General features: G+C 41.6%; 4 protein-coding genes across 13 annotated transcripts in view; 2 read left to right on the forward strand and 2 right to left on the reverse strand.

The window, feature by feature from the left end:
• Positions 1-1476: 1476 nt before the first annotated feature.
• Positions 1477-6966, reverse strand: LOC111975596 (fizzy-related protein homolog). Of its 4 annotated transcripts, none has more exons than XM_024003996.2 (14): positions 6903-6966; positions 5448-5544; positions 5098-5226; positions 4358-4421; positions 4129-4259; positions 3969-4048; positions 3688-3871; positions 3515-3580; positions 3293-3395; positions 3010-3194; positions 2641-2874; positions 2443-2547; positions 2265-2357; positions 1477-2122 (listed from the first exon to the last, which is right to left on the reverse strand). In XM_024003996.2, exons 2-14 carry the CDS (start codon positions 5514-5516, stop codon positions 2081-2083), a joined length of 1485 nt encoding a protein of 494 aa, XP_023859764.1. In that variant the 5' UTR covers positions 5517-5544; positions 6903-6966; the 3' UTR covers positions 1477-2080. The 4 variants fall into 4 exon arrangements, with proteins under 4 accessions (XP_023859764.1, XP_023859765.1, XP_023859766.1 ...); XM_024003997.2 differs by lacking the exon at positions 6903-6966 and adding an exon at positions 5977-5995; XM_024003998.2 differs by lacking the exon at positions 6903-6966 and having other exon boundaries at positions 4129-4256; positions 5448-5778.
• On the forward strand, positions 6057-8206 carry LOC111975597 (uncharacterized). Its single transcript, XM_024003999.2, has 2 exons — positions 6057-6557; positions 6830-8206. Exons 1-2 carry the CDS (start codon positions 6384-6386, stop codon positions 8048-8050), a joined length of 1395 nt encoding a protein of 464 aa, XP_023859767.1. The 5' UTR covers positions 6057-6383; the 3' UTR covers positions 8051-8206.
• An 88-nt stretch (positions 8207-8294) lies between these two features.
• LOC111975599 (replication factor C subunit 4) lies at positions 8295-15395 on the reverse strand. Of its 2 annotated transcripts, none has more exons than XM_024004000.2 (11): positions 15253-15395; positions 14911-15031; positions 14593-14671; positions 14412-14491; positions 14173-14292; positions 13838-13981; positions 13555-13675; positions 9018-9143; positions 8820-8900; positions 8585-8698; positions 8295-8496 (listed from the first exon to the last, which is right to left on the reverse strand). In XM_024004000.2, the coding sequence occupies exons 2-11, from the start codon at positions 15021-15023 to the stop codon at positions 8401-8403; spliced, it is 1074 nt and encodes a 357-aa protein (XP_023859768.1). In that variant the 5' UTR covers positions 15024-15031; positions 15253-15395; the 3' UTR covers positions 8295-8400. The 2 variants fall into 2 exon arrangements, with proteins under 2 accessions (XP_023859768.1, XP_023859769.1); XM_024004001.2 differs by having other exon boundaries at positions 14911-15027; positions 15253-15343.
• Positions 15396-16439: 1044 nt separating this feature from the next.
• The window catches only part of mcf2l2 (MCF.2 cell line derived transforming sequence-like 2), a 130848-nt gene continuing 120962 nt past the window's right edge, over positions 16440-26325 (forward strand). For 3 of the 6 annotated variants that reach the window (XM_070447597.1, XM_024004502.2, XM_024004498.2), the window contains 1 exon segment: positions 20342-20796. In XM_070447597.1, the coding sequence (XP_070303698.1) occupies positions 20718-20796 (79 nt within the window). In that variant the 5' untranslated portion in view covers positions 20342-20717. 6 annotated transcript variants of the gene reach the window in all.

A 26325-nucleotide genomic window follows, 5' to 3' on the forward strand; every position in this document is an offset into this window, starting at 1 on the left:
CCAGATGGTTGTTTAGATTGGCTCATGACGACAGATGCACATTTAAAAAGTATACTGAACAAAAATATAAACACATATGTTGGACCCATGTTTCATAAGCTGAAATAAAACATCCCAGAATGCATGAAAGCTTATTTATCAAAAAAAAATTGTGCAAAAATGTGTTTACATCCCTGTTGGTGAGTGTTTCTCCTTTGCCAAGATAATCCATTCACCTGACAGGTGTGGCATATCAAGAAGCTGATTAAACAGCATGATCATTACACAGGTGCACCTTGTGCTGGGGGCAATAAAAGGCCACTCTAAAATGTGCAGTTTTGTCACACAACACAATGCCACAGATGTCTCAAGTTTTGAAGGAGTGTGCYATTGAAATGCTGAATGCAGAAATGTCCACCAGAGCTATTGGGAGAGAATTCAATGTTAATTTCTCTACCATAAGCATTGTTTTAAAGAATTTGGCAGTACATCCAACCGGCCTCCCAACCGCAGACCACGTGTAACCACACCAGCTCAGAACTTCCACATCCGACTTCTTCATCTGCAGGATGGTCTGGAGGAGCCACCCGGACATCTGATGAAACGGTGGGTTTGCACAACCAAAGAATTTCTGCACAAACTGTCAGAAACCGCCTCAAGGAAGCTCATCTGCATGCTCGTCATCCTCATCAGGGTCTTGACCTGACTGCAGATCGGCATCGTAACCGACCTCAGTGGGCAAATGCTCACCTTCAAAGTGTGCTCTTTACAGATAAAGCCTGGTTTCAAATGTACTGGGCTGCTGGTGTGTATGCCGTCGTGTGGACGAGAGGTTTGCTGATGTAAACGTTGTTTACAGACTACCCCATGGTAGCAGTGGGGTTATGGTATGGGCAGGCATAAGCTGTGCATTTTTGCCCCAGTCTATGTAACATACAACAAACACAAGTGCATTTTATTAATGGCAATTTGAATGTAGAGAGATACCGCGACATGATCCTGAGGCCCATTGCTGTGCCATTCATTCGCCGCCATCACCTCATGTTTGATCATGATAATGCATGGCCCCATGTCGCAAGGATCTGTACACAATTCCTAGAAGCTGAAAATGTCCCAGTTCTTCCATGGCCTGCATACTCACCAGAAATGTCCCCCATTTAGCATGTTTGGGCTGCTCTGGATCGCCCTGTATGACAGCGTGTTCCAGTTCCCGCCAATATCCAGAATCTTCGCACAGCCATTGAAGAGTGGGACAACATTCCAAAGACCACAATCAACAGCCTGGTCAACTCTTAAGCGAATGAGATGTGTCGCACTGCATGAGGCAAATGGTGGTTACACCAGATACTTGACTGGTTTTCTGATCCACAGCACTTTTTTTAAGGTGTCTGTGACCAAGAAATGCAATTCTTTATTCCCAGTCATGTGAAATCCATTCATTAGGGTCTAATTTATTTATTTAGCTAATTTCCTTATATGAACTATAACTCAGTAAAGTCTAAGAAAACACCAGACATTTCTTTTGCAATACTCTTGTRCTTGAGTTCCAGCAATTTAACATCACATTTTACTCAGTTTTGTTTACTCCACCCTACTATATTCAATGTAGTGCTTTGACACATTTAGTGGCAATTTTTTTAATTCCAAAAGTTAATTGTTTTTCTTAAAACAACTGCCATGGATTGCCATGATTGTCCCATTATATTATACAATTTGCCCCAGTCTATATAACATTCAAATATAGAATTTCAAATGGCAATTTTTTTTTACTAAAATTGTAGATACATTTCTCTACATTGTACTTTAAGGCTCCTTTAACACATACTTTCAACATAGACATGGAATACAAAAATCAACATAGAAAAAGCATAACTGTATATTGAAGTGTACACGAATAGAAAAAAATCTAATAAAAACAGTGAGGACAAATTATTTTCTATCTGAAAATGATCCAGTTTCACTTGTTTCTGGGCAAAGTAAAACAGTTCTTTCCTCCTCCATGACAAGATGTCATGTCCATGTTAGGTCATTCTTTTGCATTGTGTTGATGAATGTTGTGATGAATTCAAGGCACTCCATCAAGTCTATTCCTGCGTTGCCGTTATCTTATCCTGGTAAAGAGGTTTAAAACTGACACCGATTCCTGAATAAAAGGAGGAAAAAGTTAATTTAAAATCACAGGACAACAAGAAAGTAAAACATAGACAAGTACTGTAATTTTAAGAGCAGATTTGAGTGTAGTGTGTACTGTACACAAATGTGAAAAACCAACTCCGTTTTAGCACCTTTGTTGACCGTGTTTTACTAAAGAGATTCCAGAAGCGTAGCGTTTCATCACCAGCCCCTGTGACGATGGCCTCACCATCAGGAGACATTGCCTTCATAGTGCAGGGGATAGACAATATCAGAACATTAGGAAAAGCTAGGAGGTTAGGAACATCAAAACAAGACAATGTTACTTACCAGGTAGAGCACCCTGTACGAGTGTCCAGTAAGCTTGGCTACTTGACTGAGTGCAGGATATTTCCACACCAGGATCTGATTCTGAGAGTAACCATGTGTGCTGACCTATAGAAAAGGGAGAGTGCCACCAAACCATCAAAGTGCCATCAAGGTTGAAATAACGTTAGGATCACCATCACAACACTGAGTGGTATGTACCAGTTCATTGGCATGTTTCGACCATGCCAGGTTGCAGACCTGCGAGCCTGTGTCCATGCACTGCAGTGGCTGTGCGGTGAGTGTGTTCCAGAAGCGAATGCAGCGGTCAGCCGTTCCTCCCCCAGATGCCAACAGCCCGTGCTGGTGGGGGGACCAGGCGATGGCTTTGACTGCAGCTAGGTGATCCGTGTACTGCTGCACTGGTGCCGTACTAGAGTGGTTCCACACAAGCAGCTGAGAGAAATGCAGGCCATAACCAGAACAGACATACATGGTTGGTGAGGTTGTTATGTTGTAAACTTGGCTAATCCATGTTAAAAGCCATATCTGAGGGATGTGGACACAGAGTCATGATATATGCTATTATACCTTATTGTCGTTGCCCCCAGAGGCAAGCAGCTGGTGGTCTGTACTCCACTTCAGACCACACACTTCCTGCCGGTGACCCTGCAACTGACGGTCAGACTGGAGAGGTGGTGTGCGAATGTCCCTCTGCAGGATCATACGGTCTCGACTACCTGATGACAACTGGTCTGCGTTCCATGCCAGTGCACCTGTGGAAGATCAGACATGGGAATGGTGAGGGAGAGACCGATGAAATGAACAACTAGTATGCTACATCTATAACAGGGAATTTCCACTGAGTGCTCACCAACTCTAGCAGTGTGACCCTCTAGCGTAAAGAGCTTTTTGCCAGCTGCTGCATCCCAGATCTGTACGTAGCCTTTGTGAGTCCCCACCGCCACATGATTGCCCTGAATCAGAAACGCACAGCATTGGAGTCAGCCAACCACACACACAAAAAACACCTAGAGCAAGTAAAAAGTGTTATGGTGGGATTTACAAACGGAAGATTATATGGAGTTGAACTCACTCTCTCTGACCAGCCCACGGATGTAACAGAATTTCCCTCCACTGATAAGTCACACAGACGAGTTACCTGGAAAGACAAATCAATGCTCTCTGAGGGTTTGTATAGAAACGAACACCATGTGTAATGAGAGGCTAAATAATCATATGCACATGTATTAGTCACACAAGCAGTACCTGGCTGGTGCAGGCACTCCAGAGATAGACGCATGTGCCTAAGCCAACACTCAGCACATTTAAAGCAGACCAGTCCACAAGGTTGAGGTAGAAGTCATCCTGTAGTTCTGGAGCATCCAAGACCTTGAATGGGATCTTTGAGATTTTACGAGTCTGCTTCCTGGGTGACCGTAGCAACTTCTGACTGCACAGAAAGAAAACAAACCAAATGAAAAAACATTGATTTGAAGTTAACAGTAACCACCCTGCATCTTTACAGAGACACCAACTTATGAATTTACCTTTTGCTACTGACAGGTGACAATGAGTAGGGAGAGATGCCATTGTCCTCATCTGTTGTGCTCCTAGCACTGAGTGAGTACTGCACATAAAGGAAAAGATTTGGGTCAGACCTTGCTCCAGAATAACTTCATGTAGCTTGGAAACAAATGAGATTCTTACACTGAAGAGACTCCTCTTTTCCGGCGTGGATGGCTGCAACCGTCTGTCCTCTGTCTGGGGGTCCTGAACTTTGTCAATGCCTGCTCCGAGCAGCTCATTTTTCAGCAAAGCAGAGTAGGCCTGCCCATCTGCTAATACAGAACCAGAGTTACATTAACTACTATAATGTAAGCCGTTCTTAAATGTTAGTAATTTCATCTGATGTGGCATTGATTGTCATGTAACTTACCTTTGCTGCTATCAGATGTCACATCCTTTGTTTTTCTATTCGGACTTGGTGATTTCTCATTCTCCTAAAAACACAGATCACATACACATTTCACCATGAGCTGACTAAATGTGTCAATAAAAGAAGCTATAGTGAAGTAATGTATTATAATTGTGTTATGGGATTTTTATGAATAATGACTAAAATATGTATACATTTGACTTAGAATTATAACTAAACAGAATACTACTATGTTACTGTATGGATGTATGAATCTTATTATAATCATAATGCTGAATATAATGTGTGAAATTGTAATCAAGAATTGGAACAAGGAATGTCTGTCCCTTGTTAGAAAGAATGGAGTTATCATCAGACAGGCTGGAATGATGTGTTCCTTACAGGAAATTCTGTCTCTACCCAGGGAGGAGAGAGACCTTGGGCTGGTTGTAGGTGGCAGACAATGTGAGGAGGCTGTGAACTATATTGCCATTGTATCCGAGAGGAGGAAGGACATTTTAAAACCTATGACATCATTATTATTATATAACCTGATCTAAATTGTACTATGATCAGTACTCTCAAGAATAAACGCTATTGATTGATTTTGAGACTGGTTTCTGTCCATTTTATGCAAATAAGTATCTTACAAATTCTTATGAATGGGCAGAGTGTTTTAATTGAATTGGTTGATAAACATATAGGAATTAAATTCCTTTAACAAATTGATAGAGTATTAAAGAGGTTTAAGTGACATATACATTGATTCTGTGGAAGTTGATGTTCCAGTTGGCCCCTGCACGGGATGGGATGAATCTGTCACCATGCTTGCTGGGAGAGGACATTGGGGAGTTGTTGGGCGTCAGGTTCCGCATCACCTCGGTCACCTTCTGTACAATGGCAACATGTAKAATAATTACTAATGATGAATCATGACAGGTAAATGGAGAACCAACAAGTGCCAGTGCCCTTTTAAAATAACATTGTTCTAATAGTATGGTCATCACTGCACCACTTTGGTTAGGTGAGACACACCTTCCTTTTAATAACACTTCAGAAATGTTCCCAGTAATAAAATAAAAGCGAGAGTGGCATGATAATGAATACTCACAATGGGGCTGGTGTTTTCGTTCTGAATGTTGATCTGCCGAAGCAGGCGACGCTGATACTCTTGGTCCATAGTAGTGGTAGTGCCTCGCTGGCTGGATCTTGATTGGAAAGCCACAGTTAAAAGAGCAGTCTACTGCTGGCACTGATCCTCTGCACTTTGCATGCCAGGTATTCTTTTTACCAAGTTAACAGAAACAACACCACCAAAGAAACGAGGGTTCAGTCTACGTCGATGACATTTCACGAAACCACAGATAGCTAGCTAACTTCACTAAGGTCCGGAAGAATAGACAGGGAGCCCTCTCATCTGCTTGGTAACGTTAGCAAGCTAAGCTAACTCTGATAAACTACCAAATACCACACACACTGCCTTGGACACGGAAGTAAATATTTTTAAATCTAGTGCAGGTGTCAGGACACACCAGTATATTTTTTCTCTTATTCACGAGCAACTGAAGAGCAATAATGTAGAATGAAAGAAGTAAAAGTTCTGTGTGCTAGCTAGTTAGCTGGCATAAAATGTTACTGACCAAATTGCAATGCATTGTGGGAAATGCTTACGTAGCTAAACTGTTCAAATCAAAACACTGAACAGTCACACGTTGTTGCCAGATGAGAGGAATGCTGCTGCAACTAGCTAACGTCCGTTTGGTGAATTCTGAAAACGCACATAAGCTATGTCGTTAGGTTAGCTAATCAACGTAGCTACTTCCTTTGCTAACAATATACACAGGTTAGCTAGCAAGCAAAGAGTTTAGCCCCAAAATACTCATAACCAGAGCCATCTATGTATCTTAATACATGGCTGTGCTGATAACACCCATGGAATTATAATGAGTTAACGTTATRTAGCTCAAATTGAGCTTGAAAACATAGCAGTTAGCTGCATGCATGTCTCCATTTTGATGCTGTAGCTAGCTAGATTCGACACTAAGCCATGGAGAGTTCTATGAAGAAAGCTGTTGTGGAACGGAGGTCGAGGCTTCTGTATCTGTCCATGAGGCGTAGAGAGAAGATTAGGAAAGCCATCATGGATAAACGGATGGAAATCCAACGGCATATCAGACATAGAATGTATATCCTCAAAAAAATGAAGAGGCTTGCACATACAGTAAGTAACAAATGCCCTTCTAAAAGGAATGTTTTGGATGTTGTGTAGAGATCGCAATAGTCTTAATTTATACTTTCTAATTTAAATTGGGTTGGTGTGTGTGTGTGATATGATRATTAAGAAGGGTAAAGTGTATGTTTCAAGAGAACACATCCAGTATTTCAAAGACAAAATCAAATAGCCTAGGTGATTCAAACATTCCAACTTTAACAGTTTTTCAATTAGTAAAAAGTAGCAATTCAAATATCCATAACTGCTATATCTTTTTTTAGTTTCAGCCACCACCAAGCTCACCTTCAAGACCATCCTCCCCCCCAAGACCCTCACCCATGAGACATTACTCACCTGCAGAGCCTAAATCAGACTGGTGGGAGAGGGTTGTGACTAAGGAGTTCCATCCTCAAGACTGGCTCAACACATTCCATCTGACCAAGGACACATTTGACCAACTCTGTGACCAGGTCAGACCGGAAGTAAAAGACCCTACCTGTCATGTCTCTCTGGAGAAACGCGTGGCAATGGTTATATTACGGTTGGCCACCAACTTGGACTATCTCTCTATCGGTGACCTACTTGGCACAAGCAGCACCACAGTAATCAAATGTGTACGAGACATATGCAATATCATTGTGACAGTGCTGAAGCCACTCTTCATTCATCAGCCAAGTGAACAGGAGCTGGAGGAAATTGCAGCTGAGTTCAACACACAGTGGGGTTTCCCTCATTGTGTGGGTGTCATTGATTCCCTTCACATTTCTGTGAAATCTCAAAGCCAAACCAGTGATGGCTGGAACAGCAAAGGATGGCCCTCCACGGTGGTGCAGGGAGTTGTGAATGGACATGGTCACTTCTGGGACATCCGTGTAGGCTTTTCAGGCAGCACTGATGATGCAACCATACTGCAGGGCTCTGAACTATGGATGTTGGCGAGAGAAGGGGGACTGTCACCGAAGACACCTCACAAACTCATGGGCCAACCTCTTGGCTATGTGCTGTTGGGTGATGCAGCCTTCCCTTTGCAGACCTGGTTGCTCAAATGTTATCCAGTGTCACCTCAACTAACACCTCAGCAACGTGCATTTAATACTCAGCTAAGCCATGCACGGACCCCTATTGAGGGTACCTTTCGTCGCCTGAAAGCCCGCTGGCAGTGCTTAAAGCGCAACAACAGCAATGCTGCCCTGATCCCTGTGATGACTCAGGCATGCTGCATTCTACATAATATGTGTGAGATGAATAATGATCCCTTTATGGAGAAGTGGCTTGAAGAGACGAGCCAAAGCCTTTCCCAGCCGTGTGACCTAGCTCCTGCATGTCTGGATGACTCCAATGGCGAGGCGGTGAGGTCTTTGCTATGTGATTACCTCCATCAGCTACCAGAATCACAGAAGCAGGACAGTACACATGCAGCGCCACCTGACCTGGCAGACTCTCGCCCTGTCACACTCTCTGAGTGTGCTGAAGCAGTCAACATATTAACTACACTAGACTGACAATGTTGATCTGTTACATCTGTAATCCTACTTTTCAAATGCATTGAAAAGTGATGTGTGTGTGTATATATGATGTATATTATGGACAGTATGTGCATGTCTGCCATGAAGCATCCATATTTTATTTTTTAAATATAAAATATGGTTACTTGTTTGCTTCCTAACTGACTCAGAAATGTGAAAACTTTCTATAACACTGACCCCTGAAATATGACTTGAACAGCCCTGATTGACAAAGACAGTATTTACAGGAAACAATAACATTTTAATACAGTCAACCTACAAAAATGTATAGAAAAAGCTGTTGGTCTAGATGCATATGGAGAGGAATGATCCATGAGGTTGTGGAGTCAGTTACTCAGAGTAGCTTGCTGCATGATCACAGAACACATACTCAGCATCTGCAGGTACTCATCTGCACCATCCACTAAACACTTGTCAACCACCTGAAAAATGAGACAAATCAATAAGTCACTACGACTGTAAAATAAGATTGCCACATTGATGTAAGTTATGCCATTTTGAAACACCTACTGCCATCTTTTCCGTGATGGCAGACTTCTGCTTGTCATTCAGCTCTTCCTCTATGATGGCTTCGTGTAGCTGGTTGATGATTTGTGTGGCAGCATAGCCCTCATCTACCATGTTCTGTAAGTGGCAGAATGGCCAGGTGATTAGTCTGACAGAAAGCTGCTACATTAAAAGTGTCATGGAGTTAGATTTTCGATCCCTATGTAATGAAGCAGCAATAAAAAGTGAATGTGCATACCCGAACAGCAATCTCTAGTTTTTCAAATGTTCCCTTGAAACAGATTTTGAGCAAATTGTCAATCATCTTGGGAGGAACAACCTTAGAGAGGAATGTGAGCATAGGTGTCAGCAAAGTTGGATACCTCTCTTTTGACTAGACTGCACAGTGCAAAAAACAGGCAACTATTGTTGAGTGAAATACAATAAAAGCACTCACCCCTGCTATCTCTATGACCGCATTCTCTGTGATCTCATTATCTGTGTTCAGCCGTGCAGCACTTTGAAGAAAGGTTATGGCTTTTCTAAGATCCCCTTCTGAAACCTTCACCAACGCTGCAATACCCTGCAGGAAAACAATGGAAGGGGAAAAACACATTGAGACCTAGGTCTCATTTGCAAATGTGCCCTGGGAACAATACAGAAAATAAAATTATACACAATTTAAAAACACAAAATAAATAAATAGCAAATATTATATACACAAAAACAAAACACATTTATCAATATAAAAATCCCTTTCTCCTAAACTGACCCAGAGACAACAACACATCCAAATGAAAAGTTACTTGGAGATTATTCCACATGATAGGGGCCTGATAGGAAAAGACGGATTTACCCAGCTCTGTGGAAACACGTGCAGTCTCCAGCATTAACCAACCCTGTGATCTAGTGTTGTAATCAGAGTTTCTATATTTCCACAATGATGTTAAGTAAATTGTAGTTTGAGTTAGGCTTTATAAACAAAAACAGAATAATGAAGTGACGTACGTGTTTTTAGCAAGGTCCAACCAACTTCATGATAAAAACATCTAACAGTCAAAATGGTTTGATGTTATAAAATGAAGTGTTTATTTTATTTAACCTTTATTTAACCAGGTAGGCTAGTTTAGAACAAGTTCTCATTTGCAACTGCGACCTGGCCAAGAATAAAGCAAAGCAGTTCGACACATACAGTAACACAGAGTTACACATGGAATAAACAAACATACGTTTTTTATTTTATTTAACCTTTATTTAACCAGGTAGGCTAGTTTAGAACAAGTTCTCATTTGCAACTGCGACCTGGCCAAGAATAAAGCAAAGCAGTTCGACACATACAGTAACACAGAGTTACACATGGAATAAACAAACATACAGTCAATAATACAGTAGAAAAAAGTCTACATTGTGTGCAAATGAGGCCATGGCCATGGTGGCGAAGTAATTACAATATACCAATTAAACACTGGAGTGATTGATGTGCAGAAGATGAATGTGCAAGTAGAGATACTGGGGTGCAAAGGAGCAAGATAAATAAATACAGTATGGGGATGAGGTAGTTGGACAGGCTATTTACAGATGGGCTATGTACAGGTGCAGTGATCTGTGAGCTGCTCTGACAGCTGGTGCTTATAGCTAGGGAGGGAGATATGAGTCTCCAGCTTCAGTGATTTTTGCAGTTTGTTCCAGTCATTGGCAGCAGAGAACTGGAAGGAAAGGCGGCCAAAGTAGGAATTGGCTTTGGGGGTGACTAGTGAGATATACCTGCTGGAGCGCGTGCTACGGGTGGGTGCTGCTATGGTGACCAATGAGCTGAGATAAGGCGGGGCTTTACCTAGCAGAGACTTGTAGATGACCTGGAGCCAGTGGGTTTGGTGACGAGTATMAAGCGAGGGCCAGCCAACGAGAGCATACAGGTCGCAATGGTGGGTAGTATATGGGGTTTTGGTAAAAAATGGATGGCACTGTGATAGACTGCATCCAATTTGTTGAGTAGGATGGTCAGTTTTACGAGGGTATGTTTGGTAGCATGAGTGAAGGATGCTTTGTTGCGAAATAGGAAGCCGATTCTAGATTTAATTTTGGATTGGAGATGTGAGTCTGGAAGGAGAGTTTACAGTCTAACCAGACACCTAGGTATTTGTAGTTGTCCACATATTCTAAGTCAGAACCGTCCAGAGTAGTAATGCTGGACGGGCGGGCAGGCAGGTGCGGGCAGCGATCGGTTGAAGAGCATGCATTTAAGAGCAGTTGGAGGCAACGGAAGGAGAGTTGTATGGCATTGAAGCTCGTCTGGAGGTTACTTAACAGTGTCCAAAGAGGGGCCAGAAGTATACAGAATGGTGTCGTCTGCGTAGAGGTGGATCAGGGAATCACCAGCAGCAAGAGCAACATCATTGATGTATACAGAGAAAAGAGTCAAACCCAAGAATTGAACCCTGTGGCACCCCCATAGAGACTGCCAGAGGTCCAGACAACAGGCCCTCCGATTTGACACACTGAACTCTATCTGAGAAGTAGTTGGTGAACCAGGCGAGGCAGTCATTTGAGAAACCAAGGCTGTTGAGTCTGCCGATAAGAATGTGGTGATTGACAGAGCGAAAGCCTTGGCCAGGTCGATGAATACGGCTGCACAGTAATGTCTCTTATCGATGGCGGTTATGATATCGTTTAGGACCTTGAGCGTGGCTGAGGTGCACCCATGACCAGCTCTGAAACCAGATTGCATAGCGGAGAAGGTACGGTGGGATTCGAAATGGTCGGTAATCTGTTTGTTAACTTGGCTTTCGAAGACCTTAGAAAGGCAGGGTAGGATAGATATAGGTCTGTAGCAGTTTGGGTCTAGAGTGTCTCCCCCTTTGAAAAGGGGGATGATCGTGGCAGCTTTCCAATCTTTGGGAATCTCAGACGATACGAAAGAGAGGTTGAACAGGCTAGTAATAGGGGTCCAGATTTTGCCGCTCTTTCAGAACATCAGCTATCTGGATTTGGGTGAAGGAGAAATGGGGAGGCTTGGGCGAGATGCTGTGGGGGGTGCCGGGCAGTTGACCGGGGTTGGGGTAGCCAGGTGGCAAGCATGACCAGCCGTAGAAAAATGCTTATTGAAATTCTCAATTATAGTGGATTTATCGGTGGTGACAATGTTTCCTCAGTGCAGTGGGCAGCTGGGAGGAGGTGCTCTTATTCTCCATGGACTTTACAGTGTCCCAGAACGTTTTMGAGTTTGTGCTACAGGATGCAAATTTCTGTTTGAAAAAGCTAGCCTTAGCTTTCCTAACTGCCTGTTTATATTGGTTCCTAACTTCCCTGAAAAGCTGCATATCACGGGGCTATTCGATGCTAATGCAGTATGCCACAGGATGTTTTTGTGCTGATCAAGGGCAGACAGGTCTGGAGTGAACCAAGGACTAAATCTATTCCTGGTTCTACATTTTTTGAACGGAGCATGCTTATTTAAGATGGTGAGGAAGGCACTTTTAAAGAATAACCAGGCATCCTCTACTGACGGGATGAGGTCAATATCATTCCAGGTCGATTAGAAAGGCCTGGTCGATTAGAAAGGCCTGCTCGCTGAAGTGTTTTAGGGAGCGTTTGACAGTGATGAGGGGTGGTCATTTGACCGCAGACCCATTACGGATGCAGGCAATGAGGCAGTGATCGCTGAGATCTTGGTTGAAAACAGCAGCGGTGTATTTGGAGGGCAAGTTGGTTAGGATGATATCTATGAGGGTGCCCGTGTTTACGGATTTGGGGTTGTACCTGGTAGGTTCATTGATAATTTGTGTGAGATTGAGGGTCAAGCTTAGATTGTAGGATGGCCGGGGTGTTAAGCATGTTCCAGTTTGGGTCACCTAGCAGCACGAGCTCTGAACATAGTTGGGGGGCAATCAATTCACATATGGTGTCCAGGGCGGTCTACAGCAAGCGGCAACGGTGAGAGACTTGTTTCTTGTTTCTGTGTGCTATGATAAATTGTGTCCAAGGGCTTCAAAACACTGGTAGCTGCATTCATGTATATAATATCGCCATAATCTYTAACAGAAATAAATGTGGACTGAATATTTGTTTTCTACTATTTAATGAAAGGCAAGTCCTATTCCTACGGAAGAAGCCCAACTTCATTCTTAATTTCTCGACTAACTCGTCAACATGCTTTTTAAAAGATAGCTTTACCTCAATCCAGAAGCTCAGATATTTATAGGCGGGGACACGATCAATTGGGGCACCATCTAACATACTTATGCATAAAACATCAGTTACATTATTACATGATTTGGAAAATAACATGTACTTGGTTTTACCAGCATTTAGTATCAACTTCTGGTCAACCAAGGCCTTCTGCAAGGTAGTAAAAGCAGATTGAGGAGTCAGAGCCTGAGCTGCCGTAGGGGCAGTAGCGTATACAACAGTGTACGCAGATGACAGATGAAAGTTAGTTTTGTACAGATAGACCAATGCCGTTAATACAAATAGTGCAAAGAACTGGACCAAGAATCGAACCCTGTGTGACACCTTTTGTTATGTCTAGAAATCCTGACTTAACCCCATCAATAAGTATACACTGTTCTGTCTTTTAAATAATTCTCAAACCAGCTGCAAGCAGTCCGATCTAAGCCAATCATAGAGTTTCTGAATAAGTAAGGTGTGATCCACAGTGTTGAATGCCTTGGACTGGTCAATGAAGAAGGCAGTAGTGTTTCTTCATCTAAAACCATGGAAGTAGTAGAGATGATACTATGACCTGGTCTGAACCTGTACTGTTTTACATTCAGAAAATATTTAGCAGTTAAAAGGGATCCAGCTGAGTATTAATCAATGATTCCAGGATCTTTTCTAGGCAAGAGAGTTTGGTAAGGGGACGATAATTATTTAGATCACTCAGGTCGCCACCTTTATGTAGAGGAAGCACATGGGCCGCCTTCCAAACTCTAGGGATAGTACCCAATATAATTGTAAAAAAATGATGATGCAGTGTGTACAGTTGTAATCATTACCTCCTTTGAGTACTTGAGATTCTCCTTGTCACAGATATCCAGCAGGCGCTCTTCTTGGACCTGATTTGCTAGAGGTTTGAAGCGGAATTTGGAGCATCTGGATGTCAGGGGCTCAATAATCCTGGAAATAAAATCAGTCAATTTAAGTTGGCTTAGCTACAGATTTAACATTTATTACATCATATTGTAAAGTGTCTCAAAGAGTTTGTAATGTTGTGTAAAAAAATACAACTTATAGATTTCATATTCTAGAGTGCCTCTTGGAATACGAAGCCCAATCGACCTGCTGACGTAGTTGCAGATGAGACAGAAGCGGGTGGTCCGGGACTCCTTCTCCATGGTGCGTCTGAGAGCAGCCTGAGCAGCATTGGTCATTGAGTCAGCCTCATCCAGGATGATGATCTTAAAGGGTGGGCATGGTTTCCCACTGTCAGAGGTAAGGAATGGAAAGAGGCTTTAATATCCTAATTTAACATGAACAATATGCTGACTGTTATAGGGGGTAAGGAAAGTACATGTATTATATGATCTGATTTGTTGTGTAGATTGAGCTTGCTACATGTGTGTTTGGGGGGGGGGGGGGGTATGTGAATAAAGGTTAAGGAAACTGGTACTTGCTCAGTGCGGTGGCCTGCTACAGTCAGCTGGGCAAATCTCTTGACTTTCTCTCTCACCACCTGAATCCCTCTCTCATCGGAGGCATTCAGCTCCAGCACTCTCTGTCGGTACAGCTCTGGCCTGTGGAAAGGAACGGACACTGAAAACTRACTGTGGTGTAGACAAGCACTGAAACCCACAAACGCATATCTGCATCAGTTGGAATGCAGTAATCTGGAAATCTGGTGAGTCCCTCTCACCCATAAAGTTCCCTGGCTGCAGCCAGGATGGTGGAGGTCTTTCCTGTTCCAGGTGGTCCATAGAACAGCAGATTGGGGAGCTGCAACAGAAATCATGTAATATTCAAACAGAATCGCAGGCAGACAGTATTTACCCTAAGCATATGAAGTCACTACTCATGGAATTGAAGAGGTTACTTACATCAGCGCCCTCTATAGTCTTCTTCAGCACAGCAACCACCTCCTCTTGAAACGCCACCTCTTCCATACATTTTGGTCTACTGTAAACAGCCAAACAAGGGTTTTCAGTGTTGATCAAATTAATGCAGGGTTTTCAGTGTTGATCAAATTAATGCAGGGTTTTCTTTCTGACTAAACATATTAAGCCACTTTAATTATCACCAAGACATTTGTCTGCAGCTACCGAATAGCATTTCTATTCTTTGGGTGTCTGTAATTACATTCTATGAATGAAGATTCTCAAGGGCTTATACTACAACCGCTGAGAAATTGAACGTACTATTTCTCTACCCAGGGGACAGATTTCTGCTTCTTCTCTCCACTGGTCCCTGTACCTTTCTCTTTCAGAGGTCTGGTGCCTTGAGTTGATGTTCCTTTCAAAAACGCCTGCATGGCTCTTCCTTGAAAATGGGATTTAGAAAACAGATCACTGCCCATTAGTCACCGAGTCATACTTGACTGTCAAAAAGAGGGCGACGTTCACCTCTTTCTTTGACAAGCTAGCTAACGTTAGCTGGCTAAACAATAACAACCACCAGTTAGCTAGCTCGCAGAACAGTTAGCAAGTASCAACAGTGCTCATTAGCTAGCTATATAGCTTTGGTAATAAGAATCAACTTACCCAAAGTTGATTGAAACCGGACTTTACAATTAACTTACACCGTTTAAAAATAATTAGGTATATGTAGCTAGATAAACTGCGTTGACATTCGGAATGTGTAATCTGTTGACATGTGTGGTTGATTTCCCGCCCTGACGGTTGTCACTAGTTACCATAGCCACAAAATTAGAATTATGTCTAAAACCCCGCCTATTTATAAAATGTATCTTCTTAAAATAAAACCCTAGACGTAACCCTAACCTTAACTGAACGGCTAACCTTATGCCTAACATTACATTAAGATCAAAAAGCATTTTTGTTTTGTTTTCATACATTTTTACAACACAGCCAATGTTGACTTTGTGGCTGTTGTAACTAGTGACAACCCGCCCTGATGGAGAAGATGCGACGCCTTCTTCCGCCTACGATACTCTTTTTCCTCCAATCAGAGAGTTGAGCGACGGTAACGTTTTAGTATTCAATGCGGATTCTTCTCTTCATCCGTCACCTCGTCTAGGGAGGTAGTTCATGTTGTACTACTATCGAATGATGTATTTAAAATAACATAGTGAGGAAAAAAGTACAATTATGCCATGGCATTGTTTAATACTCGTTTCTTATTGGCTTGAAGGGCATTCTAGAGCGTGCATTATTTTCTTATGACACACGGTATATCGGCACGGTAGAATTTGGCTTTAATTCATACTTACATGTTTTGAAAGCAAAAGTCGAGTAGAAAACATGATTGGTATTGTTGAATTCGATTATTATAATAGAAAGCTAGAACTGATGGTTTGGTTAGCTAAAATAGCACGTCTGTTTGATTACCACAGCAACTATTGTAGTTATCTAGTAAACTTGCTAGCTACTTCAGATGTTGAACACATTTCTAGTGGCAAATTAATGAACACATTTCTAGTGGCAAATGTGTTGAATTATAGCCATGGTATAAAAGGGATAATGATCAACTCGGGGCCCAATGCTTTCTCTGGAAAATAACGCAACTCCTTGGAAGGTAATTTCAACTCAGTTACATCGTCATGGAAAACACCTTTGACGTCCTTCAACATTATTTTTCATAGAACGCATAGCCCCTCGTTGATTATCCCTTACACATTTTCATTTTGTATGCCTCATCACCAGTCACGACCAGCTGTCAGTTATTCATGATTGTCGCCTGGGGTAATGGAGTGACCATTTATATTTCTATGGGAGTGACATTAGGGGCGCAGATGTCTATGGGGCGTCTGCTCGATGCTCGTCTCCTAGGCAATCGCCACGGTCCCAAGGGCAACGACGTGTGGTAAGAAGATAATGCCCTTGGCTTGCATGTTTGCTTTCATCAAAATGTGGGACAGAGTAGTAGAGGGATGGGTTGACCTTATTGTATCGAATCATGCTTTCTTGCATGACATTACACTATTAATACTATCTGTATTAATACAGCCAGTGATGGGGAAGCTACTTTGAAAATATAGGTTACCAAGCTACCATATTACTTCACAATGGAAGAAGTTAAGCTACACCAAAGCTACCCTAAAGAACATTTTTGTTTACTTAGCTAAAGTTGATTCAACCTGTTTTTGCCCAGTGAGTAGTTCCAATAGTTAGCTACACCACCACAATTTAGTTCAACTACGATCAAGCTAATGCAAAAGGTAGTTTAATGACTAGTTAAACTACATGTAGTTCACAACTCCACACATATATATATATATATATAGTCAGGACAATACTGGTCAAGGAGGGGAACTTTATTTTTATAGTTGAAATGTTTTATTTTTATTTTTGTCCTGAGCAAATTTCAATCTCTCAAAAAATGATATAATGAATATGAACTAGAAGAATATTTATCTCAAAGCTGTGATTCATAAAAAAATGTGGCCTGCGATTTGGTAAAGATTTGTAAAAAATCCTGAATGAATCAGGAATGAGCAGGTTCAGCTACACCATAACATTATTCATGTCCTCATTACATGTAGTGCAATAAGACTGCTCATGGTCTGAAAAGTTCTCTACTTTTGATAGATTTAAACAAACTACAGTGTATTCTGAAAGTATTCAGACCCCTTGACCTTTTCCACATTTTGTTACGTTACAGCCTTATTCTAAAATGAATTCCATTATTTTCATCAATCTATACACAATACCCCATAATGACAAAGCAAAAACAGGTTTCACAAATGTTTGCAAAATTATGAAAAATGAAAAAATGGAAATATCACATTTAGATAAGTATTCAGACCCTTTACTCAGTACTTTGTTGAAGCACTTTTGGCAGCAATTACAGCCTCAAGTCTTTGGGTATGACGCTACTACCTTGGCATACCTGTATTTGGGGAGTTTCTCACATTCTTCTGTGCAGACTCTCTCAAGATCTGTCAGTTTGGATAGGGAGCGTCGCTGCACAGCTATTTTCAGGTCTCTCCAGAGATGTTTTTCATCAAGGATCTCTCTTTACTTTGCTCCATTCATCTTTCCCTTGAACCTGCCTAGTCTATCAGTCCCTGTCCCTGAAAATCTCCACAGCCTGATGCTGCCACCACCATGCTTCACCGTAGAAAGAGTGCCAGGTTTCCTCCAGACGTGACGGTTGGTATTCAGGCCAAAGACTTCAATCTTGATTTCATGAGACCAGAGAATCTTGTTTCTCATGGTCTGAGTGTCCTTTAGGTGCCTTTTGGCAAACTCCAAGCAGGCTGTCATGTGTCTTTTACTGAGGAGTGGCTTCCATCTGGCCACTCTACCATAAACGCCTGATTGGTGGAGTGCTGCAGAGATGGTTGTTCTTCTGGAAGTTTCTCCCATCTCCACAGAGAAACTCTGGAGTTCTGTCAGAGTGACCATCGGCTTCTTGGTCACCTCCATGACCAAGGCTCTTCTCCCCCGATTGCTCAGTTTGGCCTGGCGGCCAACTCTAGGAAGAGTTGGTGGTTCCAAGCTTCTTCCATTTAAGAATGATGGAGGCCACTGTGTTCTTGGGGACCTTTAATGCTTCAGAAATGTTTTGGTATCCTTCCCCAGATCTGTGCCTCGACACAATCCTGTCTCGGAGCTCTGTGGACAATTCCTTTGACCTCATGGCTTGGGTTTTGCTCTGACATGCACAGTCAACTGTGGGACCTTATATAGACAGGTATGTGCCTTTCCAAATCATGTCCAATCAATTGAATTTACCACAGCTGGACTCCAATCACGTTGTAGAAACATCTCAAGTATGATCAATTGAAACAGGATGCTCCTGGGCTCAATTTCGAGGTTCATAGCAAAGGGTCTGAATACTTATGTAAATAAGGTATTTCTATTTTTTTTCTTTAATACATTTGCCAAAATTGCTAAAAACCTGTTTTCGCCTTGCTATTATGGGGTATTGTGTGTAGATTGATGAGGATTTTTAAAATCCATTTTAGAATGAAGCTGTAATCTAACAAAATGTGGAAAAAGTCAAGGGATCTGAATACTTTCCGAATGCACTGTAATTCGAAATCACCATGGTCACAACCATAAACTGTCAACTCCATCTATCTGATGGATAGAATATGAATTTTGGTTCAAATATGTTTGTTTTTATGTAGATTTTAGAGTCATAAAGCAACTGAGGAAAAACAAAATTTCTATACCACTTATACCACTTGAATGAAGAAAATTGCAATTTTTGTTAACTCCGTCAGATTTTTGTCTAACGTAAACTCCGTCAGAGTACTGGAAGATCTGATAGAATGGTTATGTTTATATTGGGGATTTTCAAATGGATCATGTTTCATATTTTGTGTGGCTCGTCAAATCTGTCACTGATGGCTAAACCCCCTTAATATACATTTTATTTGTCAATATTCTGAAAAATATGTTTAAGCACTGTTCTGCAACATATGCTTAAACTATTGAAGCATTTGCTGTACTAGACTTAAGGGATGATGTTTGCTTTATAAATGTTTTTTATATATTCTGAATCTAGAAAAACTTGCCAAAATGCTAATAATTAGCCCTGAGTGTACAAAATATTAGGTACACCTTCCTAATATTGAGTTGCACCACCCTTCTGCCATCAGAACAGCCTCATTTTGTCGGGGCATGGACTCTACAAGGTGTCAAAAGAGTTCCACAGGGATGCTGGCCCATGTTGATTCCAGTGCTTCCCACAGTTGTGTCAAGTTGGCTGGATGTCCTTTGGGTGGGAGACCATTCTTGATACACACAGTAAACTGTTGAGTGTGAAAAAGCCAGCAGCGTTTCAGTTCTTGACACATTCAAACCAGTGCACCTGGCACCTACTACCATACCCCGTTCAAAGGCACTTACATTTTTTGTCTTGCCCATTCAKCCTCTGAATGGAACACATACATAATCCATGTCTCAATTGTCTCAAGGCTTAAAAATCCTTCTTTAACCTACTTCTCCCTGATTGAAGTGGATTTAATAGGTGACATCAGTAAGGGATTATAGCTTTCACCTGGATTCACCTGATCAGTCTATCTATGCCATGTAAAAAGCAGGTGTTCCTAATGCTATAAAACAAAACAAAAAAAATATTTGTATTATATAGTTCAATAATCTAATGTTAGACTCAAACAATCAAAGTCTTTAAACTTGTTGGACAATAAATATAAAAATGAAATGTCTTACGGAGTTGACATAAATCCAGTTAGGTGCATTTTATGAAACAAATCTAGAATTAGTAGGTTGTTCCCTTACATGGTGTGATAGCTGATACTTTGGTCTATCAAAATATATATTTCCAATTTTGTTAATATTAATACAAATATTTGTGAAAAAACTAGTTGAGATTGTCCTGTTTTTCAAGAATCCCTTATCTACATATTTAATTTCTGTATGCTAACAGCCTATTTCAGCCTACATATTTCCATTATTAAAATGGATTACTTGAAAATGAAATCCTTTACTTACAATATTATATTTTAAATGTTATGATATTATTTGATATTGTCTGCCATTTAGATTAAGCAGATTTTTTAAGAAGCAACATTTTCATCATAGCCCAAGTGGTACTGTAGCTCCATTCCAGTGGCTCTATAGCTCCAGGTTTTGTGTTATGGAATCCATTAGCCCCCTATCTCCCCAAGGCAGGTAGCTGCTCCCTGATTTGCTTCCTGGTGTCTGACTCAGCCTTTATTACAGCAAGCCGAGCATCAGCCTGAAAGCAGCGTTAGCCCATCCTGATTGGCTCACACAGTGAGCGTGTGTGTATCCATCCATTYCTAATGACACATACACATACTATGCTAAATTGTATTGTACTTTTTGAGGAAAAAATATATTTTTTGTGGAGTTAGAGGTATCCGCAGAACCTGAAGTTTCTTCCCTTCTCTCACATCATCTCTGAGGTGCTTTCGGACTGGGAGTGGCACTGTGCTTTGTGTGTGAAGGGTCCTTCAGCCTCCGGTGAGGGAGCGGATTGACGAAGGAGAGTGGTGGAGAGTAGAGCAGAGGAGGGGAGAGAGGAGAGCCGAAGCTGCACACACCCTGAGATGCTCTGCTGGCTAAGAGAGGAGGAGATGTCTCTGCAGGAGTTCCAGCAGCGTGTGGGCTGTGTCATCACACATGTCGGTGAGTGTCCTGTCTTCATCCCTCCATCAGCCATCAGCCATCAGCCATCAGCCACACTGGGGGTTGTGGGGAGGGAAGGGGTATGTACCAGGGAGAGAGGGAGCAGGGAGGTGATACCCAGCAGCTGCTCCCTGGATGGTCTCCCTATTCCAGGCAGTATCCTTAGAAATGCTCAGATATGGAATTGCTTTATAATAGAGATACATGTGTAAATGTATGGTCTAAACTGGTAGAAATGTCAGATTTGGGCTGATCATTATAGCTGCAATTTACATAGTTAGTTCAAGGTCATAGTCAACGTTACACAAATAACCATGAAGTATGTGGTTATATCTAGTGGGATCTGGTATGTGGATTTATATTTTATTTTTGTATGATTCATAATGGACGCATCATGTTCCTCACACCAGTCAGACTTCTCATACTATGCTGGTGTAGTAACTAGTTGTCGCAGAACTTCACAGGGGTGTCATCAGAGAGTGTGATTGTCAAATCAAATCAAAGAAAAATCTAATTTGATTTGTCACATACACATGGTTAGCAGATGTTAATGCGCGTGTAGCGAAATGCTTGTGGTGTAGCAAAATGCTTGTGATGTAGCGAAATGCTTGTGATGTAGCGAAATGCTTGTGGTGTAGCAAAATGCTTGTGATGTAGCGAAATGCTTGTGATGTAGCGAAATTGTTGCGGTGTAGCGAAATGCTTGTAGTGTAGCGAAATGCTTGTGATGTAGCGAAATGCTTGTGGTCATATGCTCCTATATTGAAAATGATTTTTCCATTATCTGATAATCCAATCCCATCCCATTCTTATTATGAATTTAATTGTAAATCACTAAAACCACATTTAAGAGCTAATATGTATATCATCATGAAGATAGATATACTGTATTTACTGGTATCTATGGGTTTCATTAGCTATTTAATGAAAGTAAATGTTATTAGCCAAAGAAAACAGAAAACCTAATATAAATCTCGTTAGATTCCTATTTCCCACTCTCTCAATTCCTCTTGTTGACCACCATTCCACATTCTACATCCGGGTCTTCCGGGCTGGGCAGAGGAAGTAGGTTATTGTGCCACGCTGGAGATTGTTACGGAGTGTCTTCTATCATGGCTCTAGTGAGGCAGGCAGTCAGCAGCCATCCATGGGGGAGGGGACCATGCAGGCAGTTACCATAGAAACTGAGATAGCCCAAGCTTGTGTGCATCAGGCCCTATTGATTTATGGAAGCAGCCTCCCCTGTGTTGCTGCTTGCATCTCTCACGCCCCCAATTTATCAGAGACCCCCAATTATCGTCAGTGTCATGTTATATGTTGAGCGTTATAGATCGCTGTCGTGATAATACAGTTGAAGTCGGAAGTTTACATACACCTTAGTCAAACACATTTAAACTGTTTTTCACAATTCCTGACATTTAATCCTAGTAAAAATTCCCTGTCTTAGGTCAGTTAGGATCACCACTTTATTTTAAGAATGTGAAATGTCAGAATAATAAGAGAGAGAAGGAATTATTTCAGCTTTTATATCTTTCATCACATTCCCAGTTGGTCAGAAGTTTATATACACTCAATTAGTATTTGGTAGCATTGCCTTTAAATTGTTTAACTTGGGTCAAACGTTTTGGGTAGGCTTCCACAAGCTTCCCACAATAAGCTGAGTGAATTTTGGCCCATTCCTCCTGACAGAGCTGGTGTAACTGAGTCAGGTTTGTAGGCCTCCTTGCTCGCACATGCTTTTTCAGTTCTGCCCACAGATTTTCTATAGGATTGAGGTCAGGGCTTTGTGATGGCCACTCCAATACCTTGACTTTGTTGTCCTTAAGCCATTTTGCCACAACTTTGGAAGTATGCTTGGGGTCATTGTCCATTTGGAAGACCCATTTGCGACGAAGCTTTAACTTCCTGACTGTTGTCTTGAGATGTTGCTTCAATATATCCACATAATGTTCCTCTCTCATGATGCCATCTATTTTGTGAAGTGCACCAGTCCCTCTTGCAGCAAAGCACCCCCACAACATGATGCTGCCACCCCCGTGCTTCACGTTTGGGATGGCGTTCTTCGGCTTGCAAGCTTCCCCCTTTTTATTCCAAACATAACAATGGTCATTATGGCCAAACAGTTCCATTTTTGTTTCATCAGACCAGAGGACATGTCTCCAAAAAGTACGATATTTGTCCCCATGTGCAGTTGCAAACCGTAGTCTGGCTTTTTTATGGCGGTTTTGGAGCAGTGGCTTCTTCCTTGCTGAGCAGCCTTTCAGGTTATGTCGACATAGGACTCGTTTTACTGTGGATATAGATACTTTTGTACCTGTTTCCTCCAGCATTTTCACAAGGTCCTTTTGCTGTTGTTCTGGGATTGATTTGCACTTTTCTCACCAAAGTACGTTCATCTCTAGGAGACAGAACTTCCTGAGCGGTATGACGGCTGCGTGGTCCCATGGTGTTTATACTTGCGTACTATTGTTTGTACAGATGAACGTGGTACCTTCAGGCGTTTGGAAATTGCTCCCAAGGATGAACCAGACTTGTGGAGGTCTACTATTTTTTTCTGAGGTCTTGGCTGATTTCTTTTGATTTTCCCATGATGTCAAGCAGAGGCACTGAGTTTGAAGGTAGGCCTGGAAATACATCCACAGGTACACCTCCAATTGACTGAAATGATGACATGGCTTTAGATGCTTCTGATAGGCTAATTGACATAATTTGAGTCAATTGGAGGTGTACCTGTGGATGTATTTCCAGGCCAGAAAATTTTCTGGAATTTTCCAAGCTGTTTAAAGGCACTGTCAACTTAGTGTATGTAAATTTCTGACCCACTGGAATTGCGTTACAGTGAATTATAAGTGAAATAAACTGTCTGTAAACAATTGTTGGGAAAATGACTTGTGTCATGCACAAAGTAGATGTCCTAACCGACTTGCCAAAACTATAGTTTGTAAATTAGAAATTTGTGGAGTGGTTGAAAAACGAGTTTTAATGACTCCAACCTAAGTGTATGTAAACTTCCGACTTCAACTGTATGTTATTATACCAATCTGACCTAAATACTGTATCCCCAAAGCGTCCTTTATAAAAGGTTCATAATGAGCTTCTCTTTACAGAAGATGATTGACTTGCTACACAAGACGCTGATGACAGTAATGTTATTCTGCTAGTGGCATTTATTCACCATTGATTTATTTAAGATCAAAGACACAACCCTCTGTTTATCTGTAAGGGATGTAGAACAGTGCAGCTTCAATCACATACTTGACATTTTAAGCCATGAGTGGGAAATGGTGAGCTTGGCAGCTGATGTCGGCAGCACTACCTCAGAGGTATTATTGCAATTAAAACCTTGTAACAGGCTCCATGACTCACAGGGAGAGAGAAAGAGAGAGATTCAAGCCTTATCTGAGTGAAGGCTGCGTAATTTACGGTAACGTCGTATAGATTTTATGAATGATTCATGATAACAAATTATGTTTCAAAACAGAATTATTGTAATGATTAGAATTCAGACCGTAGTATTTGTATCCAGTCACAGCTCTCCCAAACAAATTATATTTAGAGGAAAATACATTACCTAATATAAATGAACCTTCAAATAGTTTTCAGGAAGAAAAGGTCAGGCAAAAGTATGTTTTGTTTTGTTGCCTCTGTAGCAACAGAGGAATTACAGTAGCACAATGCTTCTTGTGTACTGGGAAATCCTCCATAACTCACCCCAAGGATCTCTAATATGAAGAATTACATTTCCATACAGGAAAATATCAACTCAGTATTACTGGTTGAATTCTTAACCTCATTGTGTGCAAAGAATTTGGCCCAGTGTAGCAGTAACCCTAATTTTGCACACTGTACTATTTAGCAGAGTAGAAGAATGGAAATGTGTGGCATCAGTCACCCGTTGCTAATTGAACTAAGAGGATTAGTATGGTCTGACCACTCATGGCTGGCCCCATATACAGTATGTGGTTAACACAGGGAAATGAAACAGTCTATAGGCCTATCGAAAAAGAAAATACAACCACTTCCAAACATGAGCACAGAATAGAGACACAGCTTGCAGCTGACAGGGAATCATAAAGGCACCAAGGCTGGAAAACACATTCAAATGTCAGAGTAATAACTACAATATATGGTTTCCGGAGGCATTTCGTTTCAAGCATAATTTGTGTGAAAGTGACATGACAATGTACATGTTCTGCTGGCTCTACAACACAGACCTCTATCCTAGACGTTATGTATTTTGTGTGAGCATGTTTATGGTTTCTCTCACCATAAATGTTGGCTAACTTGTCTGTCATTCATTTTGTTGTAACTATGGCACTGTGGTAGTTATATTCTCTTACAGTAAGCCATGAATCTATTGAAACTCTATGGACATCTGCAATGTTGGTTTGTGCAGGTTATCATAGATAGATAAATAGAAATCAGCATTGTTTTGTCCCTCCCTTTATCTATGTGCCCATCCCTCATCGGCTTAGCAGCCAAAGGGTCAGTGCTKTTCTCTAAAATCAATACCAGATGCCACCATGAGGGCCTGGTGCCATGTTATTCTGTGATAGTGATAGTGCATTCATAAGCCTTGGCACAGAATGAGACACAATTCAGATCTATAAAAAACTGTCCCATACGCAGAGAGGTAAACAATGGGAAGGTCAAAGGGTCATCCTCTCTCCTGTTGGAACAGCAGCCCTGGTGTTCATCATCTCAAACGGCTTGAGCAGATGCCTTCCTTCCTTACCTCTCACCTCTGAAATCATATCCCCTCACAACAATGCCGTCAACTTTATCTCCGTGTTTGTATTTTAGATTATGTGGATTTAGGATTTAATGTTTGTAGTGATACAAGATTATATTATTTGTCGATTTGATTGAAACAAAATTGCAATGTTACACATTGGCACAAGTGCATAGAATCTGCAGACACATCATAGGCTGTTTGTTTTTTGTATCAGTGTAACCGATGTGAAATGGCTAGCTAGTTAGCGGTGGTGCGCGCTAATAGCGTTTCAATCGGTGACGTCACTCGCTCTGAGACCTTGAAGTAGTTGTTCCCCTTGCTCTGCAAGGGCCGCGGCTTTTGTGGCGCGATGGGTAACGATGCTTCGTGGGTGACTGTTGTCGGTGTGCAGAGGGTCCCTGGTTCGAGCCCAGGTAGGGGCGAGGAGAGGGACGGACGCTATACTGTTACATCAGTCATAGGTTGTCAACATCTTTGAACCTCTTTAGGTCAGATATGGGTTCCAGCCATCAATATCTCTGGTGACATAACCCCAGACAGCTCTGGGCTTGTTTACCCAGCCAGGCCAACCTTGTTTTTATGACGTAGGCTATATTCACACTGCTTCCTATTTGTCCCTGCTTTACGTGAAATGGGCTCTCGACATCCTTTGGAAAACGTTGGTCTTTTTCGCACAGTCCCCTTTGGGCTTTGGCCAGCATTTGACTTGTGCTCACAGTAACACAATGGAACAATAGCCCACTGAGCCATAAGATATGAACATATATTTGAGAGTCTGGCCTAATTTCTGACTC

The sequence above is a fragment of the Salvelinus sp. IW2-2015 genome, linkage group LG16, assembly GCF_002910315.2.
Source record: "Salvelinus sp. IW2-2015 linkage group LG16, ASM291031v2, whole genome shotgun sequence".
In the NCBI taxonomy this organism is placed as follows: domain Eukaryota; kingdom Metazoa; phylum Chordata; class Actinopteri; order Salmoniformes; family Salmonidae; genus Salvelinus; species Salvelinus sp. IW2-2015.

Bases quoted from the DNA above. Each gene is read 5' to 3' on its own strand.
- LOC111975596 (XM_024003996.2), bottom strand. From the start codon at position 5,516: ATGGACCAAGAGTATCAGCGTCGCCTGCTTCGGCAGATCAACATTCAG. The intron at 4,049-4,128 runs GTAAGAATCTCA...CTTTATGTGCAG, and splicing joins AAAAGAGGAGTCTCTTCAGT to TACTCACTCAGTGCTAGGAG. The intron at 2,875-3,009 runs GTATAATAGCAT...CATTTCTCTCAG, and splicing joins CTGGGGGCAACGACAATAAG to CTGCTTGTGTGGAACCACTC.
- LOC111975597 (XM_024003999.2), top strand. From the start codon at position 6,384: ATGGAGAGTTCTATGAAGAAAGCTGTTGTGGAACGGAGGTCGAGGCTT. The intron at 6,558-6,829 runs GTAAGTAACAAA...ATCTTTTTTTAG, and splicing joins TGAAGAGGCTTGCACATACA to TTTCAGCCACCACCAAGCTC.
- LOC111975599 (XM_024004000.2), bottom strand. From the start codon at position 15,023: ATGCAGGCGTTTTTGAAAGGAACATCAACTCAAGGCACCAGACCTCTG. The intron at 14,672-14,910 runs GTACGTTCAATT...GGCTGTTTACAG, and splicing joins GTCCCCTGGGTAGAGAAATA to TAGACCAAAATGTATGGAAG. The intron at 14,492-14,592 runs GTAAGTAACCTC...TTTCTGTTGCAG, and splicing joins AGACTATAGAGGGCGCTGAT to CTCCCCAATCTGCTGTTCTA.